The sequence below is a fragment of the Pagrus pagrus genome (genome assembly GCF_965226575.1).
Source record: "Pagrus pagrus genome assembly, chromosome: 11".
NCBI classification, from domain to species: Eukaryota; Metazoa; Chordata; class Actinopteri; order Spariformes; family Sparidae; genus Pagrus; species Pagrus pagrus.
In genome coordinates, this window is record NC_140195.1 from 22,781,686 (window position 1) to 22,795,280 (window position 13,595).

Here is a 13,595-nt window from a genome sequence, read left to right on the forward strand (position 1 = left end):
CAGCAAATTTTCTAACCGTTAATTTGTTCTGTTGGACACTCCCTGTGGGATAAAGACTTGCTGCTCCTCACAAAAACAACACAACATGGACTTGGGAGATATGCGGCTCCAAAGAATGTGAAGCCAACGGCAACTAAATCATGGCTAGTGTGTTTGGTGTGTGTTTGTGTCTGTCTCAGAGGGGGGTTGGAGTGGGGAAATGTCTTCTGCAACCACAAGGTTATGTAACCACATACGTATATGTTAAGTGTTTATATAACTCGCACTGCGCTGACGAACATAACACCCTGACCATGTAACAGCACTGTGTGTGTGTGTGTGTGTGTGTGTGTGTGTGTTTCAAATCAGTGGCATTCCCTCAAGTGTGTCGGTGTTCAAAAGGAAGACAAAGAGATAATGAGAGTCCACAGGAAAGATTAAAACTACAAGAGGAGAAAGAGAAAGCAAACACTGTACCCCCGTATGAAGAACTGTATCCACAGAATGAATGTGTACAGTATTTAAAAGCTACTATACTCCATACACAGCGGGTTTTCCCATCAACTCCTCTGTGGTCTGACAAAAGTGTGTGTGAAAACCCTTCCAACCCTCACTGGATAAATTCAAAATTGCATAAGCTGTTTACTTGGCTCTGAAAAAAGTGTTAGTGATACAAAGTTGTCACCCGACAGTGATGGAGACAGCTTCAGACTGCAGCGAGTCAGGTTTTCATGTGAGCTGTCAGTGGCTGCTCTTCAGAGAAAGGAAAAAAATAACTTTTCTGGAACAGATCGGTAAACGTCTGCCCTTGAGCTCGAAACATGAGTCGAGATCATAATCTGTCGTCGAATAACATTATTAATGACTAGAACAGCGTTGACTGTGACTCCACTCTGCAGTCTGGTTTCTAGGAACAGCAGTCGCAGCACTGAGACCTTTAACTCACAACATCCTGAAAATATCTAAATGAAAAAAGGGGATTTGTTGTGTGTGTCCAATCAGAACTCGTGCACAAACAAACTTTCACAAATGCACTCCACTGTGACTATTTTAAGACAAATTATATCACTGGTACAGGAAATGTGAACTATTCCCCAGTGTAAGAGATGTTATTCTATTTTTGTGAGAACTATTCAGCGACCCATGGAAATTAACTTGCAATGCGTGTTGAGTGTCCCGACCCTCAGTTCAAGAACCAATGTCCCTGGATGTTTAACTGCTGCAGGCAACTTGTAAAGTGGCGTAACAGCTACTTTTTCTAAACTCTAAATGCTGTACATTTTGGTTGACGTCACACATTAAAGGACCAGCGTGTAGGATTTAGTGACATCTATCCATGTGGTTGCAAATTGCAACCAACTGAACACTCCTCGTTTCAAAATGCTAAAAAGGCGAAAGGCCCTCTCTGGAGGAGGTTTGATTTGGTTTGTCCTTTCTGGGCTACTGTAGAAACATGGCGGGGTCCGCCATATGAAAGGCTTCATCCAAGGCAATTAGTGAGCAGGGATCTGACCAATGTAAACGCATGAGTAATGCATGTGCCTGCGTGCAGTGCAGTGTTTTGAGAAGTTTTTATGACAAACTTGGGCTTAATGGCGGTTAAATCAGACGCCGACTTCAACAAGCCACAGCCGATGCCGTCTGCAAAGATGCAAATTACAAGCTTTTCACAGCTGCTTGTCGAGGCTTGCTTGCCACTTTTAGGTGAAATGTCAGTTTAAAGGTTGTTGAATATTTTTGAAACCACAGACACAGACTGGAATTCAGGTTCACGCTCATGTTTTTGGGTGATGACCTGCAGCTCGACAGAGACCAATGTTGAATAATCAGATACTGAGGGGAAACTTTTTAAAAACATCAAATATCTGGATTAGATTTATTTGCATCTGTAAATCAGGAATTCAAATAACTGAACACGCAGTCACAAAGGAGGTCTGAGGTCCTGAGCGCTTGACCTACATACCAGATCCACTTCTGTCACTTACCCAAACACAACAATAATGAGACATACCACACTGCTGAAAATAAGGATCCACTGTTTTCAGGTGTGTGTGTGTTTTTTCAGCAGCTTCCAACACAAACTCCTAAAGTCTAAGTCGTCTCTGCTCCTGTTCCGCTCCCTGTGAGTCACTGACCTACAGTCTGGAAAAATTATTAAATAAAACGAGCGGGTTGGACAGTCTGTCTGGGTCCTGCCCTTCTGTCCGCCGGTCGCTGTCTATGTAAGCAGATTACGGATGACCTCAGATACTACATTTACTACACAGAGAATCCTCTACGTCACACATTTCACAAACACAAGCTGTCTGGTTATCCAACACAGGCAGGAGGTTCCAGGAAGTGGACAGGAAATGGAGCCATACAGAGTTCATAGTAGCAGAACATTGAATTAATTCATCTAATCTTTATATCAGAAACCGTCCTAAGGCTCTTATCTGGATGTTTCCGTTGAGAAAAATTAATAAATTGTTATTCCATCTATACTAGGAATTATAAATATACCCACTCTGTCATAGTTATTTAATATGTTTTGGAAAACTTAACTTAAAGCCCTCATTTGTTTTACAATTCACAGCCTCTCTCCCTGTACGAACCTGCTGTATCCATGTACATATTTCTAGCCCAGTTATATCACTACACTCTAGTTACACCAATCCTTACGTAAAATCAGACATGGTGGAGATTTACAGTTTGTGAAGGTCCTGTCCTCCCCATCCTGTGTCTCATTTTCACTTTTCTGTCTCATCATACTTCCCTCTTATCTTACTCAACTCTCATTTAGTCTGCTTCCTCCTCCACTGCACTGTCCTCATATGTCTCTGATTCTACCTGCCAACACCTTCTCTTCATCCTCCTCCTCCTCCTCAATCACCTGGCTGTACTTTTCCCTCATCTTCTTTCATTTCTCCTTCACACCTCTCCTCTCTATTCGTTTGCCACTTCCTCTGCTAACTTCTACCTGTCTTCTCACTCCTCTCCTCTTGATGTCTTGTACCTGTTATATTTCCGCGTTGTCCCTCACCTCTCATCTCCCACCTTACCTCTTTTTCCCCCCCAGCCTCTTGTTCAGTTACATGTTTGAGTGCGCTCGCAGGGCCGCCGTGTCCTCCTTGTTACATAAACTCTTCTTGCTGAGGTTTTGTTATAAAACAGAGGAGAAAGCCTCACAGGGCAGAAAGACCTGCAGACGCTCGGCATGCTGCCATCATTATAAGGTTTTATTACATCAGACTTTGACATCACATCACATGTTCTGATGAAGTTTGATAAAATCACACTGCAGAGTTTGTGTTTAAGCAATCGTAAATAACAGAATGATAGACTGAGATATCCTGTGTAATGTGAATGCAGAATGAGAATGTATACGTTTTTAAGCTACTTAAAAAAGAAAGGTTTATCTCTAATTCAAATGACAGAAGAGGAGAAAAATCCCATTTCCAATGAGAGTTTGACATGATTTATTTAAGTTGTAACTGATCAGAACAACAAGGCACTCCCAGCAAAAGATCAATTCTCTAACTTCATCCAAGAGACACAGCATTTCCTCGAATCAAGTCTGGATTTCCTCTCATTTCGTAAATAAATACAATAACCTGATCCAGCCTTGGCTTGTGGTCAAACTATCCAACTGATAACATGGAAATCTTTTCCGTCCTGTTCTTGAGGTCCATCAGAATGACAGTCAAACAGGCTGACGAGGCAAAACACATGTACATAAAGACAAGAAGGAAAACCTCCTTGAAAGCCGAGATGATGGAAAAACACAAAACACAGACGTCAAGAAACAGGAAGCCAGATTTTATCTGACAGTTTCCAGCAGCTTCCGATTCAGTAAGGTGTTTGTGTTTGTGTTAAAACGTCAGGAAGGGGTCAAAATGTCGACGTGACAAAAATGGAGACGCGATGAATGTGAAGGTGTTAACGAGGTCAGTGGGTGACGTGTGACGAGTCGAGGTCAACACACGTAACTTCTCTTACTCTCTTTTTTAGTACCACCTCGAGAGGCTGCTGCACTCAATGAGACGACCTGCTTTATTAAGAGTCTAATTTGCTTACACACACACACACACACACACACACACACACACACACACACACACACACACACACACACACACACACACACACACACACACACACACACACACACACACACACACACACACACACACACACACACACACACACAGACAGTCTCAGTCTCACTCAGACAGAAAGTTGCTCTCTAACAGACAGACAGGCCACCGACGCTGAGGCTGGTCGGACAAGGGGGGGACGCTTATATAACCGCTGCCTCTGGCTGTTACACAACCAGCATGTTCACAAGAACCTCACGTCCTGCACGCACACACGCACACACATACGCACACAAAGATGTACCACGTCACGCACTCACCAGAGCTCGCAGACCCAGACGAATACGGTGGCATTTCAAGAACATCTAGACTTTTAGAAACACATTCAGATATACTCTCACAGCTGCACATATGCCACGATGAGTATGTCTGCCCCTGTGTGTGTGTATGTGCTGCCAATGTCGTTATTTTCCGCCTCTTTCCTGCTGTTTAGCAGCGTTCATACTTTTCTCTCACTTTTACGACTGCTTTCCAAACCGGGGCAACAAGAAAAATGTCAGAGTGATGCAGGTGGGGCTGATGAGAACATAAATAAGAGGACAAACACAAAACCACAGATAAACACATCAATAAATCAATCGAGAACGAGACAGACTGAAGAATTAAACTCTGATTTTCCTGCCAGATACTCGCTGGAAGTCATACACGGTCCAGACTGATGCATTAAGCAACCAGATTCTTAATAAATGCCACATTTATCACTCATTGCTTTCACTGATTCCATGAATGTTTGTTGTTCTAAACTCTGTTGATTTTATCTTTCAATGTACAACAAGGAACTTTTAAGTAGTTATGCAACTGTATGAGGCCTCTGTATGACCTTCATAATCAAACAAGACCATCAGCCAGAAGACTGGATATTCCTTTACATATAAATAGCTAATCTAAATGAGTTCAGAGGATGACTCGAGGAGTCTCACAGCCAGAGGAAAGAAGCTGCTCTGTAGTCTGGTGGTAGCCTACGGTACGGCACTAAAACAAAGTTTACTTTGTTTGACCGTCATCATGTTTGGTTGCCAACACTGATATAGTTGTTGGCAACCCCACTGGCCCCCCAACTCCCGAGTGTCAGCAATTTCTACTGAAACACATTGTGCAAATCTTTGAGGTCTGAAAGCATGTGCACAAAACAAAAAAAATCTCAAAAACTCTAAAGAGTTGAGGTAAAGAAACTGATGTTTTATCTACAAAATGCTAATTTCACTTCCACACCTTTTGTTTCAACCCATCATTGGTGAACAGAGGATACATCTCACATCAGACCCAGAGTTTAAAAAAAGAAGCCAAAACCAAAAAAAAAAAAAAAAAAATACTTGTGGTTTCCTTCCCAGGACAAATCAAGATTTATCAGGGTTACATAACTTGCCTTGAGAAAGACAAAAAAAAACATACCAAAAAACTAATGCAGCTTTCAACATGACAACACACACACACACACACACACACAGCACTGACACACACAGACACACACCTCTCTTACATAACCGACTGCCCTGAATGAGTTATTAAGGCTGCTTTATTAGAGCGAGGCAGGTGAGTTATGAAACCCTCCCGCTGGCTGTGTGTGTGTGTGTGTGTGTGTGTGTGTGTCTGCGTGTCAGAGCAGCCAGAGGCGCTGAGAGACAAACACGACAAAGAATGAAGAGAGACAGAGAAAGAAGAAACAATGACTGTGTGGCAAAGAGAGAGAGGTGAGGCGAGGTGGTACGCTCTGTTCTGTTTGTAGGCCAGTGTGTCACTGCAGCAGAGGAGGGAGGAAGAGGAGGAGGAGGAGGAGTGAGAGGACACACATGCACGCCTGGCTGCTGCCACACATTCACACATTACCACAGTGCTGGTCAACCTCGGAGAAATCTCACCTACACAAAACCAACACAACAAAACCTCCACACCTCTACAAATTGTCTATCATAATGTATCAGACTGAATATGAGCGTTTTACTTTTACTATCCTTTTACCCCTTGAAATTGCTCCATGCAGCTCATCCAGCATGATTCAAGTCTCCCAAATTGTTTTGAAAAGACGTTGTTCGCACCCTTTCGAATGCCGAAATTAAATGTAGCCGCTAAGCTAACAGTGTTAGTGCGCACCTCATCTGAAGTGGGTGCACAGGCTTGACCACGCGTGCGTCAATATTGTCTTTTCAGATCAATTTGGGGTCTCGGGGCTTCCGCAGAATTGGACCAGCTGGCCCCAAAGTTCCTGTGCTAGCCGTATGCCATCATATAATCCATATTATATATACCCAACTCTCCCCCGGTGCTCCGAGCTGTTGTTCTGGACCACTGGCTGCACCAACTGAGCTAACTAGCTAAAGGTAGCTCCAGAAGGCCGCAGTTATTGTGGTGATACGCAGCGCCCTATTTGTTTTGAGGCTTTATATAAAGGTGCCTACGATGTGACTAGTTGTGGTTTGGGATGGACGCTGCCGTCATGAAATTCACTCTCTGATCACGAGGCTGCTGTAATGTAACACTATACAGCACTGCAGCCATTTAGTGAGAGAGAGGGTCGAATGAGGCAAGACAGAGACAACAGCAGTTTGTTCATGTGAAGGCAGGAGGGAGGGATGAAATCTGCACTGAAAAACACAAGGAGTGAGAGACAAACAGAAAGAGAAGAAAGAGAAGCAGAGAGAGAACACAGGAGGGAACAAAGTGACTGGCATTGTGCAGCAGCGAGATAAAAAAAAAAAAGAAATCAGCCAACAAAGAGAACCTAAAAGGGGGAAATTTACATTGAAATGAGAACAAAGACAGCGGCTATATCATCTGACGGGAGGAAGGAGAGAGATCAAAAAGCCCAGACGTTTAACAAAGGCGACATTAGGGAAGTGGGAACGAGAGCCATGTGGCTGGCCCGGCGAAGCCTACATCCTCTCTATGTGCTGTGGCGTTATGAAAGCAGCCAGACTACACGTGCTCCTGGCGTTGGCCCCGACCCCGGAGCTGGTCTGAACTGGACACGTTGTTCCTGCCCGGCGTGCCGAGGACAATCGCAAACCGAGCAAAGCGTGCAGCGCAGCACAAAGGAAAATAGGAATCAGGACAAATGGCTCCATCCTGTTTTGTTGGACCATAGAGGGGTTGTTACTGCTGTTGAACTAACTCGCCTTTTTTTCCAATCAACCATCCAATCAATTAAGATTATTTGTCACATGTAATCTTGGTGTTCAAACGCTTTAAAGCCCTCCTGATGTCACGCTCAGAAAGGGTGAAAGGTGTGATTGGTGCACCCACCGACCCACTAAACTCTGCTTCAGCCATTTTTGCCTCTTGACAGCCTCAAAGTGAGCATACAAGTTGGTTTCTCAGTTGCTAGAGACGTGTCAGCACTTGACAAGGAGGGGTGGGTGGGCTTACATTCTGTCACAGTACCCAGACCTTCCAACATGCTTCTGGGATTGACCTACTGGAGTCGTTCTCCCATCCGTGACGTCGACGGTGGTGTCCTGGAACACGCTCCAGACTGCGTCATGCAGTGAAGTCTTTTCACAATAAACATTTCATCACTGATGGACAGACTGTACTCGCAGGAAGACGGTCATAAAAACACACTCACGCACACCCTACATAATGCTTCGAGGGAGAACAGTGTGTTCTTTTAGCCTTTATCACTACTCGACATGCCACATTTGCAGCCATGACAAGGCACCTAGTGTGCCTTTGCACAGCAAGCCAAACAATCCCAGGAATTACAGGCACATAGATGTTAGTTGGTTCTGAATAAACGATCTCTGTGAATGTGTCGCAATAAATGCCAACACAGTGAGAGGCAGAGGCAGGAGAACACGATGCACCCTGAGCAAAACCACAAGGAACGATGACTAATGATGAACAAATAATGAAATGTTTTTCTTTTTTTGCAAGATCCTTAACTGATCAGCGCAGAGGTGCTGAATAATGAACTGGTGAACTTTGCACACACATTTTAACGTCACATCTACAGTTGTAAATGAACTTGAACTTGTTTAGGAACCTTCATGCTGACAAAATCTGCATTTGTCTAATGTCAGACACAGCCAGACAGTACAGTGGAGACTGCAGGCAGTCAGGAAAATTATATGTTTTTCATTGTTTTGTCTCGGTGCCTTGGATTTGAAATGAAAATGACTGTAATGTTGACTAAGAGCTTTAATTTGAGACTGTTCACGTCGGTTGGGTGAACACTGGGACATTTGCAACGAGAAAACAATACTCTACATACAGACATAGTGAGGAAGGAGTTTTTAAACGGGCCAGGCTTAAAAGATTTTTGAGTGTCTGCATATGTGAGTCTGAGACCCCAGATGGTCAATTTTCAACAGATTAAAGCAGGGGTGGACAAATTTTTCCCTTGGTGAGACAAAACTGAAACCTAATGTTGTCCGATGGGCCAAAAGCAAGCACCTATTGTGTTAACATGCTAAATGTTATTATATGGAAGCCCTAAGAGGCAAGTGAGAAAAGAAATTCTGATGATCAAATTAACACATTTCTCCAGTGTTTGTAAGAAAAAAGTTTAAAAAAGGATAATTTTTCAAAGCTCCTAATGAAAAAAAACAGCCACTATCCTCTCCGGGTTTCCAAAATTCCCAAGTTCCCTCACAAACAATTGAACAACATAAACAGCACTTTATAATATAATTTTCCTTTTTATCATCACTTGTTTGTTCACTAGAAACATCTGGTGGGTCAATTCAAACCTTAAAACCAGCCCTGGACTAAAGTTTACGTTAACTTGTACATTTAGTCAAGATCCCTAAAACTGTGAGGCTTTGTAGAAAAACTCCTACAACTCTTGTCTTGTTCACCTGAGGTGGATGTTAACACCTTTGAATCAAAGCTGAAAGTCAACATTTAAACTGTACTCGTATTTTCATTTCAAACCCAACGTGCAGAGACGGCACACAAAATATCACTGTCCTACCATTTACACACTAGAGGTGCACAAAACATTATACGGCGGCCTTTAAAAATGAATAAAAACCCTTTGGTTTGTTGTATATTGCATTGTCTACACTTTGAAGACAAATTAAGTGTCTTTTAATGGGGTGTTAAAAGGCTTGTTCGATGAAAAAAGCAACAAAAACATTAGAAGCAGGGATTTAATGCAGGGTTAATTGACCTGAAATTAGCTGAAATGAACCGTACTGGTGTAAATTCATGGCACAAATCCCTGAATCCAACATGAACTGTTAAAAATACTCTTCTTATCTCCCTTTCTTGTTGGTAAAACAACACTTTGAACTCTTTCAGTTCCTGCCTTGCCTTTGCTGACTGAATAAATGAAGAAATAAAGCACATTACACTGAAAAAAAAAACACCACTTCACAGATTTTCTCTGTTCATCCAGTCAAACAGCGGCGGCGCCCTGTCCCCGCCTGCCACCTCACGCTTTTACCCCCCTAAGCCACTGGTCTGATGAACCATATGTTTTCCTGCCTCCACATGCTCACACTTCCAGCATGGCCCAATCCTACACCGACCCACCAATCAGGCACCGGCATTGGTTTAGGTAACCGTAGAAACAGCCAATGGGAGGGCGGGCCTGAGACCACAACACGAGAGCGAGGCAGCCTGCATGCATGGGGAAAAAGACCGGCTGAGAGATAGAGAGAGTCTGACTGAGGGAAAGGAGAGAAAATGGGACGAATCGAACATGGAATGATGACTGTGAGCGAAAGTCGAGAAAAATGAAGAGCTAGATAGAAGAGCAGAGAGAGGAAAAGGAGAGAGAGAAGACAGATCGACCGTGCATGTTTAAGTAGGTATGGAGCCGGTGTTACACAACAACGTTAAGTAACTTCACAAGCAGCAATCAGCTGGTGCTCATTCTCGACATTTCTGAGAAGGTTTTCAGCTCATCAAATCCTATTTTTACCTCCCTCATGTCCTCTCTGGCTCATTTTACAAAGCAGTGTTCATCATCTCATCATCAAGAGATGAACTACTGAGTATCTCTGCAGCAACTCTCTCTCTTCTAAAACCTTTGTGCTCCCTCCCAATCTCTCTTCATCCTGCAAACTTTCTACCCCTTTCCTCAATGTCAGGGATTCATCCCTTCTCCAATGCTGCCTCAAAGGTCAGAGTGATGATGTCACCTACCTGCAAATGACTCTGATTCGTCCAGGAGCAGCATGGTTATCGCCGCTAAAGAAGATCTGGTCTTCTCTGCTGTCCTTCTTCCTCTCCTCTATTATCTCTTGCACTCCCTGTCAAACTCTCAAAACTGCCTGAGAGGAAGTTAACAGATGTATTCCTCCTGCCTTTGTTTTACACGCGGCTGCTCTTTAATCTACTGCCTCAGTGACTGACTGACTCACTCACTGACTACTGGCTGACTGCTCTGTGTGCTCCTCTCTAGTCAATAGCACTGTGAATGTGAGGCAGAGGCAGGCAGGAGGGCTGGCAGCTGAAAAACTTACATAACCCTTCATGCTGGAGCCGGGGCCCCGCTGAGGGGGGACTCGTACGGCTGATCCTCTCTCATTCCCCACCCCCCCCCCCACCTTTCCAAAAAGAAAAAAAAAAAAAACACTCCTCCATAACACACAGAGCATGTACGGAAGCAGCCGCCCACACATTCGTGCTGCCTGTTTTTGTGTTTGTTAGTCAGAAAAAAAAAATGTGGCTCTGGAAAGACGTTCAGCTTGTTTGTCACTTTAAATGAAGTGCTTAAAAACTCAGAAATACATACAAGTGACACAACTACATCAGACAGTATTTATGTGTGACTACTCCTTTTTATTTTATCTATTTGTTTTATGCTTTTATCGTTATTGCATGGGTTGGATTTGACCTACTGTTTAACCTCCTTAGCCCAAGCGTATCTCAAACTCAGATGTTTATTTTGGATTAATGTCCAGATCCCAACTATACCAAACACCAACACACTGTGATAAAGATAGGAACATTAGCATTAATTATGCAAAACATATCTACGGTTTTACCTTTCCATGTAATAGTGAAGCCCAAAACATTTGCAACATTTCAAACTGATCTGCTGACAGAAAAGGAGTCCAGCAAAAGGATGGCGTACCCGCCTCTAACATTGAAAACTACTTCATAGACAGGTAATTAAAGAACGTAGATACAACAGGATGGCTATTATGAAACCATGCGACCACAAGTAGCTTCCAAAACAAAGTCTTGTTTCATGAAATTAAAGGAAATACTTTAACCTTTAGGGTTAATAAGCTTAACGTATTACATGCTTTAAAGGCGCAATATGTACAAAATGAGTTTCGGGTTTGAGGGAAGTGTGTTTTACGATAAGTTAACAAGGCAACTAAGCTCGTCTTCAATTTATAAAAGAGAGAAACTTGAATTCAGAAGGTTGAATTTGTTTTCATAAAAAAAAATGGGTTTAAAGTTATTTACTTTTTTGACTTTTGTGAGTTTAATCTGTTTGTGGTTTGACTAAAAAACGAAAGTACAGCTTGTTGGGCGAAGCAAACTTGCGGCTCGCACACATCTCTCAGAGACATCAAACGTCAAAACTCAACTTGACAAACTGCTAATTTTAGTCAATTTTCGAATGTTATATACTAAAAGTCTTACACATTACACCTTTAAGAGTGAGTGTTTTCACTATATCTCTCTTTTTCTGTTTAATTTAAATTAGCCCTGCTAAAACAACTTGTAATCAATCATGTTGTTATGGAGATGAAGTATTGAATCTTGAATAATGGATTTTACAAACACACTTCTTCCTGTAGGAAACACTGACTTGAGTGCTTGTATACATTAGAGTTGGAGCCCTGGTGACCCAGACAGACAGTTTGTATGTCTGTGTAACATAATGAAGGGCACAGGGGAGTAACATGGCTGCTGAAATCTGTGTCAAGGTCCCTGAAACACCTCAACACTCACTCCAAAAAGATGTTGTCTCAAAAGTTACACAATCCATACAGAGTACTTCAATAACTGATGATACTGAGCAAACAATTCATTTACACTAATCTTTGTCCTGGATGCGGTGAGCGAAAATTTGGCATTTGAAAAGCAAAACTGTTTTTTCTCCACTTATTACAAAATAAGATCAACCCCAGCTTATGAACACAGGAAATGATAGTAAACAGAACAATACAGATGAAGTACTTATAAACCTGTTTTTCAGAAACCTAAGATACCATGTCCACTGTTGCATCAGCACAACTTTAGCACCAGACTACCTTCACAAAATGCGTAATTATAAGTCTTTCTAAGAATTTCTTCTACAATCCTCATTTTAAAAACTCCCCCACATGAAACTCTGCTGTGCTGTGTATCGTCAACATCAAGTACAACAGCACACTGAAAACTTTACGACCATTTAAAGAGAGTACAGCGTGTCCCGAAGCAAATTTGTCTGATTTGTACAGTTAATTCATCCAGTGTGTTCACAGACCCGGGGGCACTCTTATGAAAACTTACAGGAAACCCCTCATGCAGGATTAAATGGCTCATTACTCTGAGACTGAAAGCTACTTTGATTTACAAAAACTGAAGGAAAAGAGAACGCTTCATTCAAGCTTCTTCTAGAAACACCAGCTTAAATTCAATGGGTAAATTATCTTCTTATCAAGCAGAAATTAGCATAAAAAGTAAAGTTTTATCCAAATTGTGAATTGAGACAAGGACTTCTATTTAGGCACAAGGACAACTCTTGCATCTATTTCACAACATGCCTTATGAAACCTCTGAGCCCTGCTCTGCCCGAGTGGCCCGGCCACAGACTTGGCACTGCAGCACATGTAGGTCAGTATGATAGAAAGCTCCCTTGTGTCTGCATACATACACTGATAAGTAGACGTACAGCAGGAGAGATATGGGGACTTACGCAGGGAAGAGAAGAAACCGATATGTGATAACAAAGAAGCACTGAACCAGTCAGCTAACAAGAAATGTTCAGCTACTCACCCATGTCATGTGGTTGAAAGTTTTTTTTTGTCTCCTACTTCTTTGCTGAGAGATCCATGCCTCCTCTCCACTCACTCTAAACGTACTCCAGCTGGTGTGTATTCCTCCTTCATACTGCTAGTAACACACTTCCCTCAATGTCCTGTCTAAACTGTGTCAATGTGTGTGTGAGAGAGTGTGTGTGCGGCTCTGAACATCTAGTCTCGTCTCGCAGCTTTACCGGCGCTCCAGTGAGGACAGAAGGCCATTGGGACAATTACAAAACAATGAGTCGCTTGAAAGCTGCCCCGGCCTGCCGTGTGTAGGAAACCCCCCGCTCGTGCTGCTTCTCCTCCTTCTCGTTCTCCCCTCCCCCAGCCAACTGACACAGGAGCGAGTGTGACGTCACGAAGCCACGCCCACTCCATAGAGGCTGCCTTAGGTAACAGGGGTAATGGGGTTCGACCAGGAAAAGATGTATAGAGGAGGAGGAGGAAGAGAGGTGTGGGGAGAGGTTGAATGCAGGGATGTAAAAGGATAATCTGGAGTGTTTGCTGCAATCTGTGGTGTTGTTGATTTGTGATCATTTCACTGGACTCTTTTGAAGATCACAACTCC

The 13,595-nt window shown here is 42.9% G+C and overlaps 1 protein-coding gene across 3 annotated transcripts in view; it reads right to left on the reverse strand.

The window, feature by feature from the left end:
* LOC311265815 (helicase ARIP4-like) overlaps positions 1 to 13,595 on the reverse strand; it is a 75,965-nt gene that overhangs the window by 26,726 nt on the left and 35,644 nt on the right. The window contains exon 1 of one of the 3 annotated variants that reach the window (XM_084367826.1): positions 12,999 to 13,213. The exons of 1 other annotated variant lie outside the window; for it this stretch is intronic. In XM_084367826.1, coding sequence (XP_084223952.1) covers positions 12,999 to 13,002 — 4 coding nt within the window. In that variant the 5' untranslated portion in view covers positions 13,003 to 13,213. Of the gene's footprint in view, positions 1 to 10,202; positions 10,462 to 12,998; positions 13,214 to 13,595 lie in introns of those variants that run through there. One more of the 3 variants, XM_084367825.1, reaches the window with a different exon arrangement.